At 48.9% G+C, this 22,517-nt stretch overlaps 2 protein-coding genes across 2 annotated transcripts; both read left to right on the forward strand.

The window, feature by feature from the left end:
- Positions 1-1,853: 1,853 nt before the first annotated feature.
- On the forward strand, positions 1,854-2,860 carry LOC128404183 (keratin-associated protein 9-1-like). The gene has a single exon (XM_053369617.1). The coding sequence runs from the start codon at positions 1,863-1,865 to the stop codon at positions 2,637-2,639; it is 777 nt and encodes a 258-aa protein (XP_053225592.1). The 5' UTR covers positions 1,854-1,862; the 3' UTR covers positions 2,640-2,860.
- A 13,700-nt stretch (positions 2,861-16,560) lies between these two features.
- LOC128404347 (proline-rich protein 9-like) lies at positions 16,561-17,208 on the forward strand. The gene has a single exon (XM_053369869.1). The coding sequence runs from the start codon at positions 16,574-16,576 to the stop codon at positions 17,090-17,092; it is 519 nt and encodes a 172-aa protein (XP_053225844.1). The 5' UTR covers positions 16,561-16,573; the 3' UTR covers positions 17,093-17,208.
- The last annotated feature ends 5,309 nt before the right edge of the window (positions 17,209-22,517 follow it).

Raw genomic sequence — 22,517 nt, forward strand, 5'->3', positions numbered from 1 at the left:
TACATTGACTTTGTTGTTGTTTAGTCGTTTAGTTGTGTCCACCTCTTCGTGACTCCCTGGACCAGAGCACGCCAGGCCCCTCTGTCTTCCACTGCCTCCCACAGTTTGGTCAAACTCATGCTGGTAGCTTCAAGAACTCTGTCCCACCATCTCGTCCTCCATCGTCCCCTTCTCCTTTTACCCTCCATCTTTCCCAACATCAGGGTCTTTTCCAGGGAGTCTTCTCTTCTCCTGAGGTGGCCAAAGTCTTGGAGCCTCAGCTTCACGATCTGTCCTTCCAGTGAGCACTCAGGGCTGATTTCCTTCAGAATGGAGAGGTTTGATCTTCTTGCAGTCCACAGGACTCTCAAGAGTCTCCTCCAACACTTAACTAGAGCCTCTCATTATTATTATTTTGCAAAGGGACTTGAGGAGGTGCCATAATCTCCTTTGAGACAACGCAGCATTTAGTTAAGGTCACCTTGAGCAAACTGGTTTGTGTGCATCAGAGTGGCCCCAACCCCCATCCATTTAAAAATGAGGTTGTGATACACCCAGACTGTGTTGAACAACATCTATGGACACCCACTTGCGGTCGAAAGGCATCTCCCATACCCTTTAAGAGCTATGGGGCAACTTTCAAGGAACAACTGGCAATGTACTCAGCATTCGTAAGAACTTGTTAGAAGCAGATGTTCAGCCCTAGACACTATAATTAACAGTTGCTCTGCTGCTGGTTATGATTTACATAGCTAAAGGCCCATCTGTATGATGTGTAATTTTCTTCCCCCACAATAACCTCTGATGTCTCCACTATCACAACACTCTTCCCAAACTCTGTGCTCCTGGCTGGAACCATTGGCTTATCTCCTTCGGTGTCGTTGTGTGTCTTTACAAACAAAGGAGTCAAGATCCCTGTCATTGGCTAAGCAGCTGTGATGTCACAGCAGGGTCGAGTTCAACACTGCTCAGTGAGAACTGGACAAGAACTGCAGGGAACTATTGAATCAGAGAGCTTAATGATAAATAATATAATAATTTTTTATTTATAATCTGCCCTTCCCAGTTCAGAAAACCGGGCTCAGGGTGGCTAACAACAAATTCAAAACAATTGATGCTACAAAAAAACTAGCATAAAATACGGTATAAAGCGTAAATAACAATAAAATCAAAAATCAATTTAGGGGGGAAATCCATCCAATAAATATTAGATGATCACCAGGGCTAGCTGGCTAAATTAGTCCTATTTGGGCCAGCGAGGAGACCAGGGGAGAATTAGCTGTGTGATCCCAGAGAGGGTAATCTTCATAAAAAGGGGAGGAGGAGGAAAGGAAGGGGAATAAAAGATCAGGCTAAGTTCAAATTGAAAGCCAGGCGGAATAGCTCTGTCTTACAGGCCCTGCAGAAGGAGGTTAAATCCTGCAGGGCCCTGGTCTCATGGGACAGAGCATTCCACCAGGTCGGAGCCATCACTGAGAAGGCCCTAGCCCTGGTGGAGGATAATCTGACTTGCAGTCTTTATATCAGGGATGTGGGATCTGTGGCCCTCAAAATGTTATTGGACTATACCTTCCACCAGCCAATGTTCTTGGAGTCTAAACCCCACCATCCCCCATTGGCACGGCCAATGGTCAGGGACGATGGGAGCTATCGTTGAGTAGCGTCTGGAGGGCCACAGGCTCCACATCCACTACGTTCTTCCTATTCTCTCATGGAACCTCCAGCTCCAGAGGCAGTCTACCTAGATTTTACAGGTTCTGGTGGGATTTGGACACTGTGACACCAGGAAGCTGGACTAGGTGGGCCACTGGCCTGATTCAGCGGGTTCCTCCTTTGTTCTTATGATTTATTTCTCTTCCAGAGCTTAAAACCTCCCCAACAAGATGTCTTACCAGTGCAAGCAACCCTGCCTTCCTCCTCCTTCCTGCGTGAAGACTAAGAGTGCCACCGTGTGTGCAACTCCTGGAGGCGCTGTCTGCGTGACCCCATCTCAGTCATCTTGCGCAGATGCCTGCACTCCTAAATGTGCCACTGTGTGTGCCACTCCAGGAGGCTCCATCTGCGTCACTCCACAGCAGCCCCAGTGCGCCACCGTCTGCCAGGGTCCTTGCGGCTCCATCTCGGTGACCCCCCTGCAGAACCAGGGGCCGACCATATGCGCCACCCCCGGTGGGTCCGTCTGTGTGTCACAAGGCCAGGGTCAGTGCTCGACCGTCTGCCAGGGCCCATGTGGCTCCGTCTGTGTGACACCGCAGCAGCCCCAGTGCGCCACCGTCTGCCAGGGTCCCTGCAGCTCCGTCTGTGTGACCCCGCAGCAGAGCTCCGGCTCATGCAGCACGGTGTGCACCACCTCTGGCGGCTCCATCTGCGTGGCCCCGAGCAAGGGTCAGTGCGCTTCTGTGTGCCAGGATCCCTGCGGGGCTGTTTGCGTGGCTCCCATCCCAGCCCCAACTGGGGGCGCGTGCGCCACCGTCTGCCAGGACGCCTGCGGAAACGTGAGCGTCACTCCCTGTGCTACTAAGTGCGCCGACCCCTGTAGCGGGGTGAAGACATGTGCCACAAAGTGCGGGAACCCCTGCGTCACCGTGTGCTCTGACCAAACCTGTGTGAAGGCCTGTCCTTCCATCAACATGGGGCAATGCAACGTCAAGAAATGCTAAGTGGCCACAAGGTCAGATCCTGATTTGAATCCCCGCAGTCCAGCTTTTGCAGAGCTCCCTTCCGAGACTGGATGACACCTCCTTCCTCAAGTCTTCCTTGGTCCACGTTCTCTGCTCTCCTCTCCTCTAGATGCCCTGAATCTCGATGTACAAGTAACGATCTTCCCCAAGATATCACATCTGGCTTGGAGAAAGAGCGAGGGGCTATGAATATTCTTTGGTGGTGGGAAACACACAGAACTTCCATGTTAGATAGACAGCAATAAAGAGCAAATATAAAGACATCTACGTTGTTGCGTTCTGCTATTCTTTGTCGCGTCAAGAGCTTTTATTTTTATTGATTTGTTACATTCATAACCCACCTGTGGCGATCACACAGGGTCCCCGGGTGTTTAACGGTCTATTGATCCCTGTGCCACCACTGCGCTCGCTTCCCCACTGCCACCATCCCGTTACTCTCGGGTAAAACACTGAGTCCAGACAGTTGTTAAAAGTGAACCAAAAAACACCCCCCCCCAAGTTTATTCTACAAACATTAACAATTTTATGGTTTCTCAGATAATATCCCTGTCAGTATCTTTACCGGCCTATACCTGACTGATTATCTCAACTGTTTGACTGACTCCTCTTAACAATTTCTCTCACTCCAGACTAGCCCAACCCACAGACTTTTCTTCCCTGTCTCTTCCAAACCTCCGACTGTCTTCTAAACCACCCTAACTCTACCTTGGGTTCCCATTGGTTAGTCATTTTACAATTGCGTGTCGAGACCCCGCAGCCACCCCCTCGTTGGAAATAACTCACACAAGAACACAGATATTAGGTTTATGTTATTGGGCAAATTTTGGCCACAACTTTATTGAAATTACAGAATGTGAGCGGTATTGGCTTAGGCATTGATTGGACCTGACTATATCTGACTCCTGCCCATTGTGCAGGAAGTCCAGTAAGGGTAAGCCACAGATAGGGGGAGCCCTGTCAATGCGGATCAACTCAAGCTCCCCCTGGTGTTCCCGTCGGGGTCGTGTCAAGGCCTTAGCCCCCCAGCCGGGCTTCAGACTAGATCAACACCCCCGGATTCCTTTAACGGAATACCCTTAAGCATGGAGGGGCAGGTGATGGCCACACCTCCCCTCCCCCCCACAAGGTCAAACAATGCCTAACCGCAACCCTAACAAAGTTGTGACGATTGCTACAAGGTAGGCGAAAACCAAGTGTCCAGTGCCAATTTGCCAAGTGGAAAAATTCCTACCAGGCCCCTCGGACAACCAAGGCGACCAACCAAAGTCCATAGCAAGGATATTGCCTAACCTGCAAAATAGGGTGATTGAGGAAGCGAGCCAAAGAGGAAGTCCTCTGGCTCACTCCTCCGGCCACGCCCCTGGCCACGCCCCCACCCCCAGCCAGCGGATTGGCTGGACGGGCTCTGACGTGGCTGGGATCCCCCAGGCAACGGGGGACAAAGTCCCCCGCCCCTGGTGGGGAGTGGTTGGCCACGCGGTCCACAGTAACTCCTCCCCACTGTGAAGTGGAGCGGATTTAGTTAACCCTTCCCTTATGAACCCAGTATGATGTCACACACCTAGGTGGGCAAACGCCACGCCACTTATTCTCCAAGGAGCTCAAGGCAGCATGCCTGGTTCTTCCTCTCTTCAATTTCATCCTCACAACAGCCCTGTGAGGGAGGTTCGGGTGAGAGGCAGTGACTGGCCCAAGGTCAGGGAGCTGACAAGGAGAGCAGGTCATTCATAGGTCAGAGAAAGAGAGTGCAACGCTTGGCTGACTTACAGTTAGTTTATTTATTGAGGGAGCAGAACACAGAACACGCGGAAACTGCTAAGGGTTGCTCCTGTCTAGATGAAGCAATTGCCCGGCCTGGCTTGTAATTCCCCCTTCACTCCTGGCCCTCTTTTCCAGGCTCCTCCCTCTGTCTATGGTGAGCTTCAAAGGACCCTCTCTGCTCAGCAACATGCAATAAACGCCTCATTCTGGGGAGGAGGAGGAGGAGTTTGGATTTGATATCCCGCTTTATAACTACCCGAAAGAGTCTCAAGGCGGCTAACATTCTCCTTTCCCTTCCTCCCCCACAACAAACACTCTGTGGGGTGAGTGGGGCTGAGAGACTTCAGAGAAGTGTGACTAGCCCAAGGTCACCCAGCAGCTGCAGGTGGAGGAGCAGGGAAGTGAACCCGGTACACCAGATTACGAGTCCACCGCTCTTAACCACTACACCACACTGGCTCTGTGGTGGACTTGCATGCTGTCAGCGGAGAAGCTGTCAGAGGGGGTCTGTGGGAGAGCTTCCAAGTCTAACTCCTGCCCCTGCCCTGTCCTGGGGCAACTGTTTCCTCCTCTTCATCATCCTTCAAGCTCCTGGCCTCCAGTACTTCTCAGCTTGTCCCCTCCTCTGGGGTGCGACCGGTTTCCCACCCCCAGGAGCCAGCACCCCAGTCCTATCCCTCTAAGTTTTCCCAGGGGAGACGGGCTCCCAGGGGTCAGGTGGCTTCCATCACTCCTCCTCATCCAGCCAATCCCTGACACCCAAAATGTTTGCTTGTTGCATTTATACCCCCCACCTTTCTCTCTAAGGAGCTGGAGATGGTAATACTACTACTACTACTACTACTACTACTACTAATAATAATAATAATAATAATAAATTATATTTATACCCCGCCCTCCCCAGCCAAGACCAGGCTCAGGACGGCTAACACCAAATATAAAAGCAATTGATTAGAATACAGCTTAAAAAACAAGATTAAAATACAACATTAAAATGCAGCCTCATTTCAGTGGAAACTCAAAAACTTTTTTGGGGATGAATACATCAAGTCTTCACCAAGGCCAACTATCCAGACTGGTCCTACATGGGCCAGAAAAAAGCCAGGGAAGTCCCCAAATAGGAGTTCCATCACAGAAGGAGAAATGAAAAAGGAAAGGGGGGGGATCAAGTTGATTCCAAGCCAAAGGCCAGGCGGAACAACTCTGTCTGACAGGCCCTGCGGAAAGAAATCAGATCCTGCAGGGCCCTGGTCTCATGAGACGGAGCATTCCACCAGGCAGGAGCCAGTGCTGAAAAGGCCCTGGCTCTGGTTGAGGCTAATCTGACTTCCTTAGGGCCCGGGACCACTAGGGTGTTGCTCTTTATGGATCTTGAGGCTCTCCGTGGGGCATACCGGAAGAGGCGGCCCCATAGGTACGAGGGTCCTAGGCCGTGAAGTGCTTTAAAGGTCAAAACCAGCACCTTGAACATGACCCTGTACTCCACCGGGAGCCAGTGCAGCTGGAAAAGCACTTGCTGAATATGCTCCCATGGCAGAGACCCCGTGAGGAGCCTCGCTGCAGCATTCTGCACCCATGTACCCATGGTTCTCCCCGCAGGCTAAAAGAGGCAGGGACTGGCCCAAGGTCACACTCAGGAAACTTCATGGCTGAGTCCAGGACTAACCACTACAACACTCTGGATCTTGATGCATGGACAGTGGCGTAGCAAGGGTGGGGCCTCCGGGGCGGTTGCCCTGGGCACAAAATTCTTCGGGGGCCAAAAATTGAAAAGAAAAAGCAGTAATAGTAAATTAAAAAACAGGGCGCCCTCCCCCTCAGACAGAAAATCTTCCAATGTTTGTGCAGGCGGACTCGGGAGTGGATTTTGGCAACGGTCGGTTGCTAAGGCGCCCTCTGCATGGGTTTTAGAAAAATACCTGCTTCCACCCAATCCCCTGTCCCACTCTCCACTATATTTGACACTCAGAGGGCACCAGGTCTGCCACTCAGGTAGGTCACTGAGCTATTGCCCCTTCATTCCAGCTTATCGGCGGACTGGGCAGAAGATACTTGCCTTGCCCAGGGCACTAGCAACCAACGCTATGCCACTGTGCCTGGGGGTCTGCTTAAATTTTCGGGGCAAACTAAAGCACTGCATGCTATATCCAATGCTAGTCTAATGCTAGACTGGTTGAAGTCAATAGACGTTATTAAGTTAGGTTCATTCATTTCAATGGGTCTGCTTTGAGTAAAAATCATCTGGAGACAACCCTGAAGGAGTTGGGACCCATTAGTTTCTCACCCTCCAAAGAGTAGTGCCTGTGGATTTTACTTCATTCTACAAATGCTACAAGAAGGGACGTGGGTGGCACTGTGGGTTAAGCCACAGAGCCTAGGACTTGCCGATCAGAAGGTCAGCGGTTCGAATCCCCGCGACGGGGTGAGCTCCCGTTGCTCAGTCCCTGCTCCTGCCAACCTAGCAGTTCGAAAGCACGTCAAAGCGCAAGTAGATAAATAGGTACCGCTCCGGCGGGAAGGTAAACGGCGTTTCCGTGCGCTGCTCTGGTTCGCCAGAAGCGGCTTAGTCCTGCTGGCCACATGACCCGGAAGCTGTACGCCGGCTCCCTCGGCCAATAAAGCGAGATGAGCGCCGCAACCCCAGAGTCGTCCGCAACTGGACCTAATGGTCAGGGCTCCCTTCACCTTTACTTACAAATGCTACAAATGCTAGAAATTTACTATGGAGAATATATTTTATCCAACCAAGTGTCTATAGCAGGGTGGCTCAAAGCACAGCCTAAGAACAACATTTTTAAACGGCTCTCGGTCACATTTGATACTCCCCCCCCCCCCGCTGCCATCCAAAAGTCAGAGAGGAAGTGAAGCCCTGGGTTTTGGGAAGGAGGCGCAAGGGCTCTGACAGGGTCCTAGAGCCTTCCTGACTCCTTCTCAAAGCCTGGTTACTGCTTGTTCAGCTTTAGAATGGAGTAGCAGGGCTCTAGGACCCTGCCAGAGCCTTGTGCCCCCTGCTTAGGCCTTGCTTGGCTGGCTTTGGGACCGCAGCTCGAGGACGAGAGGTGGGTGTCAAATTTTGGCACACACCAAGGCAGTGTGCGACCCGCAGGTTCCGTGTCAAAGTCCTCTTGCAGCCCATTCTGTATGGAAAGTTGGTCCGACCTGGTCTTTAGAATGCATAACATAAACCTGCCTCCAGAGGGCTCTGAGGCAGAGAAAGAGAGAGAGAGAGAGAGAGAGAGAGAGAGAGAGAGAGAGAGAGAGAGACTTAATGTAGATTCTGGCATATAACCCCGGAAAATCCTCTAAAAAGTCGGGGGTCATCTTATACGCCGGGTATGGGTTCGCTGGTCAGCAGCAGTGGGCGGCGGGCTCCGTGCTGGGAGGAAGCCACCCGGCGAAGCTGGCCAGCGATGCTAACCCGGCTTCGCTTTGCAGCTTCCTCCCGGCGCAGAGTGGAGCCCGCCGCCCACTGCTGCTGCTCAGCAAAGCTGCCGCATATAAGACTGGGTGTATAAGTCGACCCCCCAAATTGACAGCTGCCAATCTGGGGGGTTGTCTTATATGCCCAGTCGCCTAATACGCCGGTAGTCATTGATAGTTTAGTTACCCTGCTTAGTTTGAGACCCTGATGACTGGGCCTCAGTCGTCAACTATCAGAATTAGATTGGCACACCATCTGCATAAAGGTAAAAGGTAAAGGTACCCCTGCCCGTACGGGCCAGTCTTGACAGACTCTAGGGTTGTGCGCCCATCTCACTCAAGAGGCCGGGGGCCAGCGCTGTCCGGAGACACTTCCGGGTCACGTGGCCAGCGTGACATCGCTGCTCTGGCCAACCAGAGCCGCACACGGAAACGCCGTTTACCTTCCCGCTGGTAAGCGGTCCCTATTTATCTACTTGCACCCAGGGGTGCTTTCGAACTGCTAGGTTGGCAGGCACTGGGACCGAACGACGGGAGAGCACCCCGCCGTGGGGATTCGAACCACCGACCATGTGATCGGCAAGTCCTAGGCGCTGAGGTTTTACCCACAGCGCCACCCGCGTCCCTTACCATCTGCATACCCAAACACAATTATAAGAGGATGGGGCTGTTGTTGTTTTTAAATCAGGGCTGAGGAAGCATTCTTAGATGGAACATAGAAAGATGCCTTACACTCAGGCCACTGGTCCAGATAGCTCAGTACTGTCTGCACAGTCTGGCAGCAGCACCCCGGGATTTCAGGGAGGGTAGGTTTTCTAGTCCTACCTGGAGACATCAGGGATTGAACCTGGGACCTTCTGCATCTAAGGAGGTGGACATTGCTGGACACTGAGGTCCAGCTTGGACACGAGGTCCAGCTCCGAGGGCCTTCTGGCAGTTCCCTCACTGTGAGAAGCGAGGTGACAGGGAACCAGGCAGAGAACTTTCTCAGTGGTGGCGCCCGCCCTGTGGAACGCCCTCCCATCTGATGTCAAGGAAATAAACAACTATCTGACATTTAGAAGACATCTGAAGGCAGTCCTGTTTAGGGAAGCTTTTAATGTTTGATGTTGTCACTTTTTTACTAATAATGCTCTTTTGGAAGCCGCCCTGAGAGCCTAAGGAAACACAGCCAGATGGGCGGGGTATAAATAATACATTTATTATTATTATTATTATTATTATTATTATTATTATTATTATCAACCCCAGTCAGCGTGGTCCATGGTCAGAGGTGATGATGCTGATGGAAGACGTAGGGCAGCAACATCTAGATGGCTACAGATTCTCCATCTCTATTAAAGGCTAAATAAATAAACAAATTCCATACAGTCCAGTATAAGAGTATCAAAGATCAATCACACATTCACCTTGCAACATCTTTTACAAGAGACTTTGAATAAGGTGTCTGGACAGAGTTTGCCCATCACAATTGCTGTGTACATGGCCCTGTGCACCAAGAATAGACATCATTATTTGCACATTAGCAAAATCAAGCCCTGATTTCCCAAGATACTTCTGGCAGAGAAGCCCTAAGAGACTGGATACTGACACTATGGGATTACAGTGCTCATCTCACTTTCAGGCCGAGGGAACTGGCATTTGTCCACAGACAGCTTTCCAGGTCATGTGGCCAGCAGGACTAAACCGCTTCTGTCATGATGGAAACCAGAGCACATGGAAACACCATTTACCTTCCCGCCACAGTGGTACCTATTTATCTACTTGCAGTGGCGTGCTGTCGAATTGCTAGGTTGGTAAGAGGTGGGGCAGAGCAACGGGAGCTTACCCTGGCACTGGGATTTGAACTGCCAACCTTCTGATTGGCAAGCGCAAGAGGCTCAGTGTTTTAGACCACAGTGCCACCCGCATCCTTTGGTGTAGAGAAACCAGGGTGTGTGAAGGCCAAACCACTACACGCATGCTCATCAGACCATTCACGTATACAGTTATGTGTAGCCTTATTCAGATGATTATCTTCTGTGTTGTAACCAACACACAAGAGCATTTGTCCCCCTAGCTCAGTATCATGTATGTGGGGACTGACTAGCCCATAAGTCTCCAGTTGTTGTTGGATTACAGATTTCATCATCTGGAGGATATATATACTGCATGAAATTTCTCATTTCTTTGGACTTGCTGTGGACTGACCACGCAAGTGCCTTCTGCTATCCAGAGAGCAGAACAAACTCTTTCTCTGAATCAACCTTGGTGTCATTTGACTTCCTTCCTCCCTCCCGGGAGCAACGCAGACCCCACCACTCGGTAAAGTCTAATAAGGCTACACCTGACTATTGGACAAGCTATCAAATTCCCAAGCTTCTCATTTCTCATCTTCGACTACGTGTACAAACTCACTCACTGTCAACAGCCACAACAGCATCCATAGTCAACCCATCGTCAACCATCACTCAACCATCCAGTCATCCCCCATCAACCCACCCACCATCAACATCCAATGTCCTCGTCCCTTCATGAAGGCGTTTCACCTCGCCTAAATCATTGATGTTGATCGCCTGTCATTCCCCGTGAGAAGAGTTGAGAAATCCCGTAATTGGAATTAATTCATTCCCATCACAACCAAACATAACTTGTGTGACAGGAAACCATGATGACAGCATGTCACCTTAGAAGGAAATGCACGTCTTAAGTGCTTACCCTTTCACCTTGTTCAAGGAACAATAAAGAAGGTGGAAAAGGCTGGGTGTGTGACTCTGACATCACCAGTGCATTTCAGGGGACAAATCACTCGGCGTGGGCCTGGAAAGGGCTGCTTTAGCAGTTCCATCACAGAGCTGAGCCATAGGTCAAAAGTCCACCTAGAGCTCAAACAGGAAGTGTTCATAGCACTTCCTGTTAAGGATTTCTAATGGGGAAAATAGTGGGTCTATCCATATATACATGAAATGAATAAATAAATACAGTGGTACCTCAGGTTACATACTCCACTAACCCAGAAATAGTGCTTCAGGTTAAGAACTTTGCTTCAGGTTGAGAACAGAAATTGTGCTCTGGCGGCGTGGCAGCAGCAGGAGGCCCCATTAGCTAAAGTGGTGCTTCAGGTTAAGAACAGTTTCAGGTTAAGTACGGACCTCCGGAACGAATTAAGTACTTAAGCCGAGGTACCACTGTATATCAATCAATCAAACATTTGTCCGCAGACAGTTTTTTCCGGGTCATGAGGCCAGCATGACTAAGCCGCTTCTGGCGAACCAGAGCAGCGCACGGAAACGCCATTTACCTTCCCACCGGAACGGTCCTCCCTTTGTGTACCTAATAACTTATATGGGTAAAGGTAAAGGGACCCCAGACCATTAGGCCATATGGACACTGTTAGACTCCAACTCCCATCATCCACAGCCAGCTATTGCCAGGCATATGGGAGTTGTAGTCCAGCAGCATATGAACTGCTTGCACCGCCCTAAATCTGGTGCTGCCTGTGAACAGGGAGAGATTGCTAAGTCACGCCGAAAACTGTGAAAATTGCACTTCTCCACTAAACATTCTCCATCCACCATATAGGCCACATTAAAGGTAAAGGGACCCCTGACCATTAGGTCCAGTCATGGCCGACTCTGGGGTTGCAGCGCACATCTCGCTTTACTGGCCAAGGGAGCCGGCGTCCAGCTTCCGGGTCATGTGGCCAGCAGGACTAAGCCGCTTCTGGTGAACCAGAGCAGCACACGGAAACACCGTTTACCTTCCTGCCGGAGTGGGACCTATTTATCTACTTGCACTTTGACGTGCTTTTGAACTGCTAGGTGGGCAGGAGCAGGGACCGAGCAACGGGAGCTCACCCCATCGCAGGGATTCGAACTGCCGACCTTCTGATCGGCAAGCCCAAGAGGCTCAGTGGTTTAGACCACAGCGCCACCCGCGTCCCAGAACGAAAGGTACCATGATCCTAAATAGCAGTTGTGGAGAAACATGAGTGGGCATCACAAAATAACTCTGTTGGATCAGGCCGAAGGAGTCCCATCTAGTCCAGCATCCTAGTTTCACAATGGCCAACCAGAGGCCCCAAGGGGGAGCTGGCAAACAGGAGCCAAGTGCAAAAGCATCTCTCCCCGCTTGTGATCCTGGTAACATGCTGCCTCAAACAGTGAAGGTAGAACATTGCCATATGGCTAGTAGCCTCTCCATTTAGAAGTCCACTTGGATAATTAGATGGCCCCTTACTCTGATCCAGCAATGCTCTCCTTATGGTCATATTGTTCATGATAGAGACAGCCTATGTGTACAGATGCTGTCTATCTCTGAGAAATCAGAGATATCTCTTTGAGGGCCGCCCAGAGAGGTCTTCTAGGCCTCTTTTAGAAACAGGACTTTAGGCTAGATTGAGGATAGACAATATGTTATCCTCAATATGTTGTTGGAACTGAACTTCCAACTTCACTCTGACCAAGGGCCTGCTGACTAGGGCTGGTTAGAGTCCAACAGCATCTAGAAGATACCACATTGGCTACCCTCAGACTAGATGCATCATTGCTCTGATCCAGCTGGGGTCTTCTTATGCTCTTAATATGATTCTGACAGATTATCTTATCCCAGGCAGCTCACTAGACTAGGCAATTCAGCTCCAAATCATGAGGGTCTTCATTTGTGACTACCTAAAGCTTAAGGTTGTTATCCAGCATTGTTCCTGCTCAGAGTAGACCCATTGAAATGAGTGAATCATGCCCATTCATATCAACAGGTCTACACTGAGCAGGACTCCCATTTGGACAACAACTCATGGAGTCAACAAGATCAACTAGGAAAGAGAAATCAGGTGATATCGCAGATGGAGACTGAAGAGATATTCAATTTGGTTCATGTGTTCTTAATGGTGTACACCACCCTGGGATCTTTTGATAAAGGGCGGCATATAATTTGAATTAATAATAATAATGTTTTGAAAGGCACACTTAGCAATTTCAAATTTTCTGAAGCAATATGTGAACCTAGACAGAGCCCTCCTTTGAAATTTGCAACGTATCTGAATTTTGTAATGTAGTTCCCCGGGCAAACAATGTGTACAACAGAGAGAGAGAGAGAGAGAGAGAGAGAGAGAGAGAGAGAGAAATGAAAATAACATGCAATGTGCAAAACATGTGAATATAAGGCAAAAATGCAGGCAAAATGTGTGTATCAGGAGTTCACACCCAAATCCTGGTGAATTTTCATGAGTACTTTTTAAGGAAAATCACTGGTGTGTCATTGTGAAGAAATGACTAAGATTGGAAGCTTTCCAGAAACAACCAAATACATTTTTGTTCTGACAGGCTTCCCCTGTGACTATCCACTTTCAAGGGTTTTGACCTTGTTTTAAATGCACTTGTTTTTAATTATCTTGTGAATAAATCACATTGAGACATCAGTTTAGAAGGCAACTAATAAATCAATGGTGATGTTTTATATATATCTAAAAAGAGGAAAACTGAAAGAAGCTGAAATTGATGGCTTAATTCATCCCTAATCATAGGTTCCTGGTCTGTTTCCCTGAGTGTCACACTTCAATATTTTCCCGGATCACATTCACCAGAAAATAACAGGTTGGAGTGATTCAAATTTATATTCTGCGGGAGTCACAGGGTGTAGAGAAGGGGCATCTCAGCCTGTTGCTGCCACAGTTCATAATTAGCCTAATATAATCCATTAAGAGAGGTGTAGGCGGAGCAGACTTGAGACATCCTTGCAGTCCTGGTTCCTACACCAGCTGTATAAAAAAGAGCTCCCAGCTCACCACGCCTCTCGACTAGCCCCTCTCGTCGTTGGCATCGTTCCTTGCCAGCGCTTGGAAAGTTGGGTAAGTCCCCTGTTGAATTATTGCTAATATTATTGGAAGCGTACCAAACAGGGAGGGAATTTTTAAGAGAGAGAGAGATGGGGTGGGGAGAGGAGGAGAGAAGGAGAGAGAGGGAGAGAATGACTTGAAATCTGTTCCCAAAGGTTGTTTGAGATGCTGCGAGCATCTCCCCACCTTGAGCCTATTGCAACATTTTGCAGAGCAGAAGACAGGGCAAAACGAAACATTGCATTTCTCCAATAGCGTTTGGGGGTCGTTCCCCCATGTGGGCTGTGCGTTCCTTTCATAGAACCCTAGAATTGTGGAGCTGTGGTCTAAACCACAGAGCCTAGGGCATGCCGATCAGAAAGTCAGCGGTTTGAATCCTCGCAACGGGGTGAGCTCCCGTTACTCGGTCCCTGCTCCTGGGGTTGCGGCGCTCATCTCGCTTTATTGGCCGAGGGAGCCGGTGTACAGCTTCCGGGTCATGTGGCCAGCAGGACTAAGCCGCTTCTGGCAAACCAGAGCAGCGCACAGAAATGCAGTTTACCCTCCCACCAAAGCGGTACCTATTTATCTACTTGCATTTAGTGCTTTCGAACTGCTAGGTTGGCAGGAGCAGGGACCGAGCAACGGAAGCTCACCCCGTCACTGTGATTCGAACTGCCGACCTTCTGATCAGCAAGTCCTAGGCTGTGTGGTTTAACCCACAGCGCCACCCACATCCATGCTGATAAAATTCGGCCAAAGCAAAAGGCGAGTGGGAGGCAACATGACAGAAGTACACACAACTATGCATGACATGGAGAAAGTGGTTAGAGAAGAGCTATTCCCCCTAGAACGCCCTCCCATCAGATGTCAAAGAAATAAACAACTATATGGCATTTAGAAGACATCTGAAGGCAGCCATGTTTAGGGAAGTTGTTAATGATTGATGTTTTAATGTATTTTTACTCTTTTGTTGGAAGCCGCCCAGAGTGGCTGCGGAAGCCCAGCCAGATGGGTGGAGTAGAAATAAATTATTATTATTATTATTATGCAAACGCGGGTGGCGCTGTGGTCTAAACCACAGAGCCTAGGGCTTGCCGATTGGAAGGTCGGCGGTTCGAATCCCCGCGATGGGGTGAGCTCCCGTTGCTCAGTCCCTGCTCCTGCCAACCTAGCAGTTTGAAAGCACATCAAAGTGCAAGTAGATAAATAGGTACCGCTCCAGCGGGAAGGTAAACGGCGTTTCCGTGCGCTGCTCTGGTTCGCCAGAAGCGGCTTAGTCATGCTGGCCACATGACCTGGAAGCCATCTGAGGACAAATGCCGGCTCCCTCGGCCAGTAAAGCGAGATGAGCGCCGCAACCCCAGAGTCGTCTCTGACTGGACCTAATGGTCAGGGGTTCCTTTACCTTTGCCTTACTACTACTACTACTGGAACGCATGGACATCCATTTAATCTGAATTGTGGGAAGATTCGGGACAGGCAAAGGAAAGGACTGCTTCACACAGCGCATGGTTGCTCCCACAAGAGGCAGTGATGGCCATCAACCCCTATGGCCTTAAGAGAGGATGGGACAAATTCATGGAGGATAAGGGCAACCAGCAGCTACTGGCCACAATGTCTGTGCTCTGTTTCCAGAGATAAAGGCAGCAATCTGAACACCACTTACAGGAAACCGCAGGAGACGGGAGATATTCTTGTGCTCAAGTTCTGCTTGCAGGTTACCCACAGGGTCTGGTTGACCGCTGTGAGAACAGGATGCTGGGCAAGATGGGCCATTGGCCTGATCCAACAGGCATACATTGAAGCACAATGATACCCTAAACAGCCTCGGTCCAGTATACCTGAAGGAGCGTCTCCACCCCCATCGTTCTGCCCGGAAACTGAGGTCCAGCTCCAACGGCCTTCTGGTGGTTCCCTCACTGCGAGAAGCGAGGTTACAGGGAACCAGGCAGAGGGCCTTCTTGGTGGTGGCACCCGCCCTGTGGAACGCCCTCCCACCAGATGTCAAAGAGAAAAACAACTACCAAACTTTTAGAAGACATCTGAAGGCAGCCCTGTTCAGGGAAGCTTTTAATGTTTAATAAGTTATTGTATTTTAGTGTTCTGTTGGAAGTCGCCCAGAGTGGCTGGGGAAACCCAGCCAGATGGGTGGGGTATAAATAATATATTATTATTATTATTATTATTATTATTATTATTATTATTATTATTATTCACTCATGGTTTTCCCCCATTTCCCTCCCAGAGCTGCAATTTCTAGTGTGGTTTCACAACGAATCCCTCTTCACCAGGCGCTCTGGGAACTCTAGCTCTGGGAGAGGAATAGCAACTCTCAGCCCTCTTAACAAACTACAGCTCCCAGGATTATCTCAGGGAAAGCATGTCTGTTTACAATGCTTTCAATGTATAGTGTGACTTAATAAAGTAACGTAAGAACTAGGTATGTCCTCTGCCCCCAACCTGTCCTGGGGTTCCGAACTTACAAATACTTTGTTTCCCCCAAAATAAAAAATAAAAATCCTTCCAGTAGCACCTTAGAGACCAACTAAGTTTGTTATTGGTATGAGCTTTCGTGTGCATGCACACTTCTCCAGATGTTTTCCCTACGCTTCCTTCTCCTGCTTCCTCGGGAAAAGTAGGGATTGTATAAAAGGCCACCCCATCTCATTCCAAATAGCAGAAGGACACTTTTTTCTTCTTCTTTTGACTCCCCAAAAGAATATGCAATTCATAAGTTAGCAAGTAGCTCGTAAGTTTCGGAGAGCTCTTATGTCTCACCCAGACTCCAGCCCGACATCAAAGCTGTGGTTTCGCCTTGCAAATTGTCCTTTGTCTGCCATGCTACGGGGATAATGATTATAATTACCAAGTATCATAACTGGAAGGTTTCTTTTTCTCTCTTTGCTTTTCCAGCAAACCTCAAACACCCACCAGCATGGCGTACCAGTGCAGACAGCCCTGCCTGCCTCCACCCATTGGTGTGCCGCAGTGCGCAACTGACAGTGGAGGCGCATGCGCCCCAACCTGTGGAGATCCATGTGCAGATCAATGTTCGGCTGTGTCGTACCAGTCCAAGCAGCCCTGCCTCCCGCCACCTGTTTGCACGCCGTTGTGCGAGGCCGAAAGCGCACCAGCGCCCGCGTCAACTTGCAGTGCCTGTGAAGAGCTCTGCGCCGCTCCCAGTGTGGAGGTGTCTTCTGCTCCATGCGAGCTGCCCACCATCCCAGCCAATGCAGATCCGTGCGCTCCCCCTTGTGCGACCCTGTGCAGCAGCTGGGAATGTTCAGGGGCCTCCGCAGCCCCAAGCAGAGAAGCCGTGGAGTCTTATGTGGTGCCAGGCTCCATTGTGTCCTTGAATCCGTCTGGCCACGTAGAGGTGAAGCCAGGCCCTGAGGTGGAAGCGGGGAGCTGCGAGTCTGTCTTTCTGAATGCCTACATCCCTCACTTTTCCTAAAATGCAGCAAAGGGTTTTCGCGGCACTTGGGCGGCAAAGGAATTGATCGTGGCAGATGTTTTCATGAACTAAGGAAACGACTTGGTCAGATGCATGACGTATTAACCTCAACTGACAGATGGTTCTTCAAGGAGTGGGTGGGTGGGGGGTCTGGAAGGAAAGGAGGGGAGTTGTAAGAAATGGGTGGGTGGATACGTGGAGATAGATGAGGAAGGAGAATGGGTGGCTGGATGAAGATGAATCAAGGAGGAGGATGGATGGATGGATGGATGGATGGATGGATGGATGGATGGACAGGTGGAGATGGATCAGGAAGAACAGTGGGTGAGTGGATTGAGATGCATCAGAAAAGGAGGGGGAGGCAAAAGTAAGGAATAATTTGTTGTTGTTTAGTCGGGTCCGACTCCTTGTGACCCCCTGGATCAGAGCACGCCAGGCCCTCCTGTCTTCCACTGCCTCCCGCAGTTTGGTCAAACTCATGCTGGTAGCTTTGAGAGCACTGTCCAACCATCTTGTCCTCTGTCGTCCCCTTCTCCTTGTGCCCTCCATCTTTCATGCTCCATGTTGGCATCTGGGTCTTCTCTTCTCATGAGGTGGCCAAAGTCTTGGAGCCTCAGCTTCAGGATCTGTCCTTCCAGTGAGCACTCAGGGCTGGTTTCCTTCAGAATGGAGAGGTTTGATCTTCTTGCAGTCCATGGGACTCTCAAGAGTCTCCTCCAGCACCATAATTCAAAAGCATCCATTCTTCGGCGATCAGCCTTCTTTATGGTCCAGCTCTCACTTCCATACATCACGACTGGGGAAACCATAGCTTGAACTATACGGACCTTTGTTGGCAAGGTGATGTCTCTGGAATAATAGACGGATGAATCAAGAAGTAAGGACCAGATGTCAGCACACTTCAGGCTTGTGGGATCTTCTCTGTTGTTTTCTAGACGCTCAAAACCCACCAACCAAAACGAGTTGCAGAATGGTGGGTTGGGATTGTGGTGGAACAAACTCCCTACTACTGTACACCCTTGCTGTAAATTCCTTCCCTTTCATCCAAACTGAATTTTGAAATGATTCCCTTAAGTCCTTCCTATTGCAGGACCTGCAGCCTTTCTGCTAGAAAGGCAGAGATTTAGAGATTAGATTTCAGACTAATCAGGCTGCTTGGGGTTATGCATTCACCAGCTCTAGGCTTCATGGGCTCTGCGGAACTAAACAAATATTGGGTTTTGCCTCACTTCCTCCTTTTGGTGGTCAAATGTATAAAGAGATGTTTTCAGACTATTTAAAGGTAAAGGTACCCCTGCCCGTACGGGCCAGTCTTGACAGACTCTAGGGTTGTGCGCCCATCTCACTCTAGAGGCCGGGGGCCAGCGCTGTCCGCAGACACTTCCAGGTCACGTGGCCAGCGTGACAAAGCTGCATCTGGCGAGCCAGAGCTGCACACGGAAACGCCGTTTACCTTCCCGCTAGTAAGCGGTCCCTATTTATCTACTTGCACCCGGGAGTGCTTTCGAACTGCTAGGTTGGCAGGCGCTGGGACCGAACAACGGGAGCGCACCCCGCCGCAGGGACTGGTGCACAAAACCTCAGCCCCACTATCCATCCCTCAGCCTAGACGGGGTGAAAAAATCAGTTCTGAGAAATCCATTCCTGTGACTGTGAACTTCAAGACCCAAAGAACCCAGAAACCTCACAAACATGCTCAGAACTGGTGCAAGAAAATCTGGTGCCTACGGTGAAGAAGATGGCTCCAACACCACCCAAAATTCCAGGCATAGAAGCCAACTGAAGTGGTATCCCAATCTTACCCCAACAGTAGTGACAGATCACCAACTTCTGCTACAAGTGAAGGGAACAGGTTAGAGGAGTGGTTGTCCTGCCGCACACACAGCTCACCACTGCTGTCCACCCTCCAGAATCTGCCACCTGAGGTACCTGCTTCACTCATCTTCACAGTGGAACCGACCCTGGAAGGGGTTGTCTCCTCCAGTTCCCAACGCTGCTCATTTAGCTCCATGGGTTCTGCTGCTTCTGAGAGGGGATTTTTGGTGGTGGTTTTGACATTCTGCTTTGATGTCGTCAGCTGATCATCTCATCGGTGTCTGGAGATCTGCGTCTCGGCCTGCGGAATGAGGAATTGCACCTTTGATGTTGTCTCAACTTGCTATCGCTGCTTTAGCACAACAATAACTTTGGGGAGCTTTTGCGGAACTTCTCATCTGTGCCTACGGGTCTGCAATAAAAAGCTACTTTCTGTCACGAAACTTTCTGGAGGGTGTTTCTTTCGTGTGTGTGTTTTGTTTTTAAAGCTTGCTTTATGGAGTATTCTTCCGAGGGCTGGATTGGGAATGTTTAGCCTATGGAAATGGGGAAAATAGATTCATAGGTTTGGATCCAACTCACCTAGGCTGTGTGCGCAGCTTGCCATTAAAGCACATTGCTCCCCCCCCAAAAGAATTCTGGGAACTGTAGTTTTTCCTTCACTAGGGATGGAAGAGAAATTTGCATTTGAAGTTAAATGCATCACATTCACACTTTCTGATACCGTGTGAGAACCAAAGCACAGCTATCCTTTGAAATTTGCACTTATCTGAAATTTGCGGTGCAGTTTTCCAAACAACAAAGTTTACAAAAATGTGTGCATCAGAGCATTTTTCCTAAACTTGGGTCTCCAGGAACAGTGGTCAAGGGATGATGGGAATTGTAGCCCAAAAACAGCTGGAGATCCAAGTTTGGGAAGCTCTGCAAGTGTGCACCAAAATGAAGATATTAATGAAAATATTTAAAAGTTCATCATATTAGGGGAAATTGCTTGCCCAAAATGTGTACTTCATGTAAAAATGTGTTTATTAGGAGAAATTCACCCTAAAATGATTAATCTCCATGAGGATTTTTAAAGTTCACAAATTGCTGCAAAATATGTACTTACTTCCCACCACATTTTGCATGACATGTGAACCGCAGCTGGAAAAAAACCCGCTGGGTTCAAAATGGTAGCCTGAGCATTGCCTGAACACATTGGCTGACATGCGCAGTTGAAACATGACATGGTGCTTATTATTTACAAAATAATATATGTAAATGGATGAACTTATTGTTTCCCTCAAATTCGTGAGTCTCTACGGTTTTGATAAATATGTTCCAAATACCACTGAATCTGTCCATACATAATCTTCTTCTGGAAGTCATCCGTTCATGGGTTGCAATAGTTGTCATGTCATCTATCCATTGATGAAAAGAGGCCATATTTTTACCCTTCCAATGTATCAATCTTTTTGCAGATTTAAGGACAGAGAGAATCCATTTATGCTGACCAGTTGTCAAGCCCCATATATTAGGTATATAATTTAAGATTACGTTATCTTCTGAAATGTTTAACCCTTTCCCCATAATAAGAGTTATATAGGCAATATTTCCCCAAAAAAAAATTCCCAGCACTGAACACTGTATAAACATATGTTTCAAAGAAGCATTTTCCTTATTGCGTCCCCAACAACTTGTTGCCGTCGGCAGATCTGCTTTTTCCTGTCTGTCTGTGGTTGGTAAAAAGAGAAGAAATTAGATATTAAAAACTGAGGGGGCAGAATAGAATGGGGCACCCTCAAATAGAACATGGATGTCTGGAATCTGAAAAACTGCTTTCCACAGTGCAACCTTTTCTTACAGGTCATAGATCAGAAAAGTTTTAGTTACAGATCAGAAAAATCTATAAAAAGTTGAGATGTCTAGGAATCATTCGCACTCGCCAGAGCTGCTGTTCTTCACCTTTTCTGCAACCAGAGGTTTTAGGGATCTAAGGCTTAGTGTGTTGTTGTTTTTAACATCTTTGTTTGCAGGCATCTGAGAGGCATCCTCCAATCAGGCAACTTATTCCCTCAACATTCCCACTGAGAGGAATTAGCTGAATCTAATCCACTAATGAGAGGGTGCGGGCAAGCAGGTTGGGGCACTTAAGGGAAAATGCCTTTCATCATCATGAAAGAAAGAAAGAAAGAAAGAAAGAAAGAAAGAAAGAAAGAAAGAAAGAAAGAAAGATCTTCCTCTCTCTAATTTTCCTGGGAAGCCACAAAGCCATTGCAAACTCTCAAAATCACCCAGGAGGGCATTGGCTCACTGAAATCCATCCCCCCAAAAGGGTGTGGTTTTCCAAAAGATTTCACAGAGGGTTGGGGGGTCAGGGAAGGTCTTCTGTTGCTAGCTCTGGCCTGTTGAGTTGCCAGGGGCTGGCTGGACACAGAGGAATGGTGTGAGGAACCAACTGGGGAACCCTCAAAGGATAAAGGCTCAGAGGCCAGGGATTGGTAGGGTGATGAGTGGTCAGAGGGAGAAGACTGGGAGAAGGAGGAGAAGAAGAAGAGGAGGAGGAGGAGGAGGAGGAGGAGGAGGAGGAGGAGGAGTTTGGATTTGATATCCCTCTTTATCACTACCCGAAGGAGTCTCAAAGCGGCTAATAATCTCCTTTCCCTTCCTCCCCCACCACAAACACTCTGTGAGGTGAGTGGGGCTGAGAGACTTCAGAGAAGTGTGACTGGCCCAAGGTCACCCAGCAGCTGCATGTGGAGGAGCGGGGAAGCGAACCCGGTTCACCAGATTATGAGACCACCACTCTTAACCACTATACCACGCTGCTGGGCGGTGGTCTTGGGTTACACCCCTTTTGTGATGTATGTATGATGTATGGAGGGGTGTTCTGGAGCTCCAGGGCAGGGAATTTAAAATGTCTATATAAGGGCAGGCACACCTTGGTTCTGGGTTCCTTCTCCTTTCCTGCGTGTGAGGGGAGCACCTGTTGCAACAGATCAATAAAGATAAGGCTTACAAGCTGCTTTGCTTCTCAATATTCTCTGGTTGGCCTCTGTTCTTTTCTCCTACCAATAGGGAACCCACGTAAGGACTCTATATGGGCTCTTGGATACCCCATAAGGGGGAAAGGGCAGATTTTTATTGTTTACAACACCTCCCACGGTTTCCACACCAACTGGTATTCAGAACCATTACTGCCTCCAATGGCAGATGTACAACAAAGTCATTGTGGCTGGTAGCCATTGATAGGCTTATTATCCTCCATCATTTTGTCCCATCGCCTTTTAAAGCCATCCAATCTGGTGGCCATTGCTGCCTCTTTTCAGAGCAAGTTGCGTCATTTTAGCTACACAATGTGTGAAGCAGTTCTTGCTTTTGTCCGTCCCGAATATCCCAGCATTAAACTTCATTGGATGACCCTGAATTCCAACATGAGAGACGTCCCTAAAGCACTTTTGAGGTTTTTATGACACTCAAGTGAAAGAATGGGTTTCTGTGCAGTCAGTTTGAAACAGGACCCAAAACCCCCCCTTTTCTTCTTTCTCCAAGAAAGCATTTCTAAAATGCATTAACTTGAGCTGTTGAGCAAATGCATAATAAGAACACAGCTGTATAAACAAAGCTCTCT

Source organism: Podarcis raffonei, chromosome 16 (genome assembly GCF_027172205.1).
Source record: "Podarcis raffonei isolate rPodRaf1 chromosome 16, rPodRaf1.pri, whole genome shotgun sequence".
Classification (NCBI taxonomy): Eukaryota; Metazoa; Chordata; class Lepidosauria; order Squamata; family Lacertidae; genus Podarcis; species Podarcis raffonei.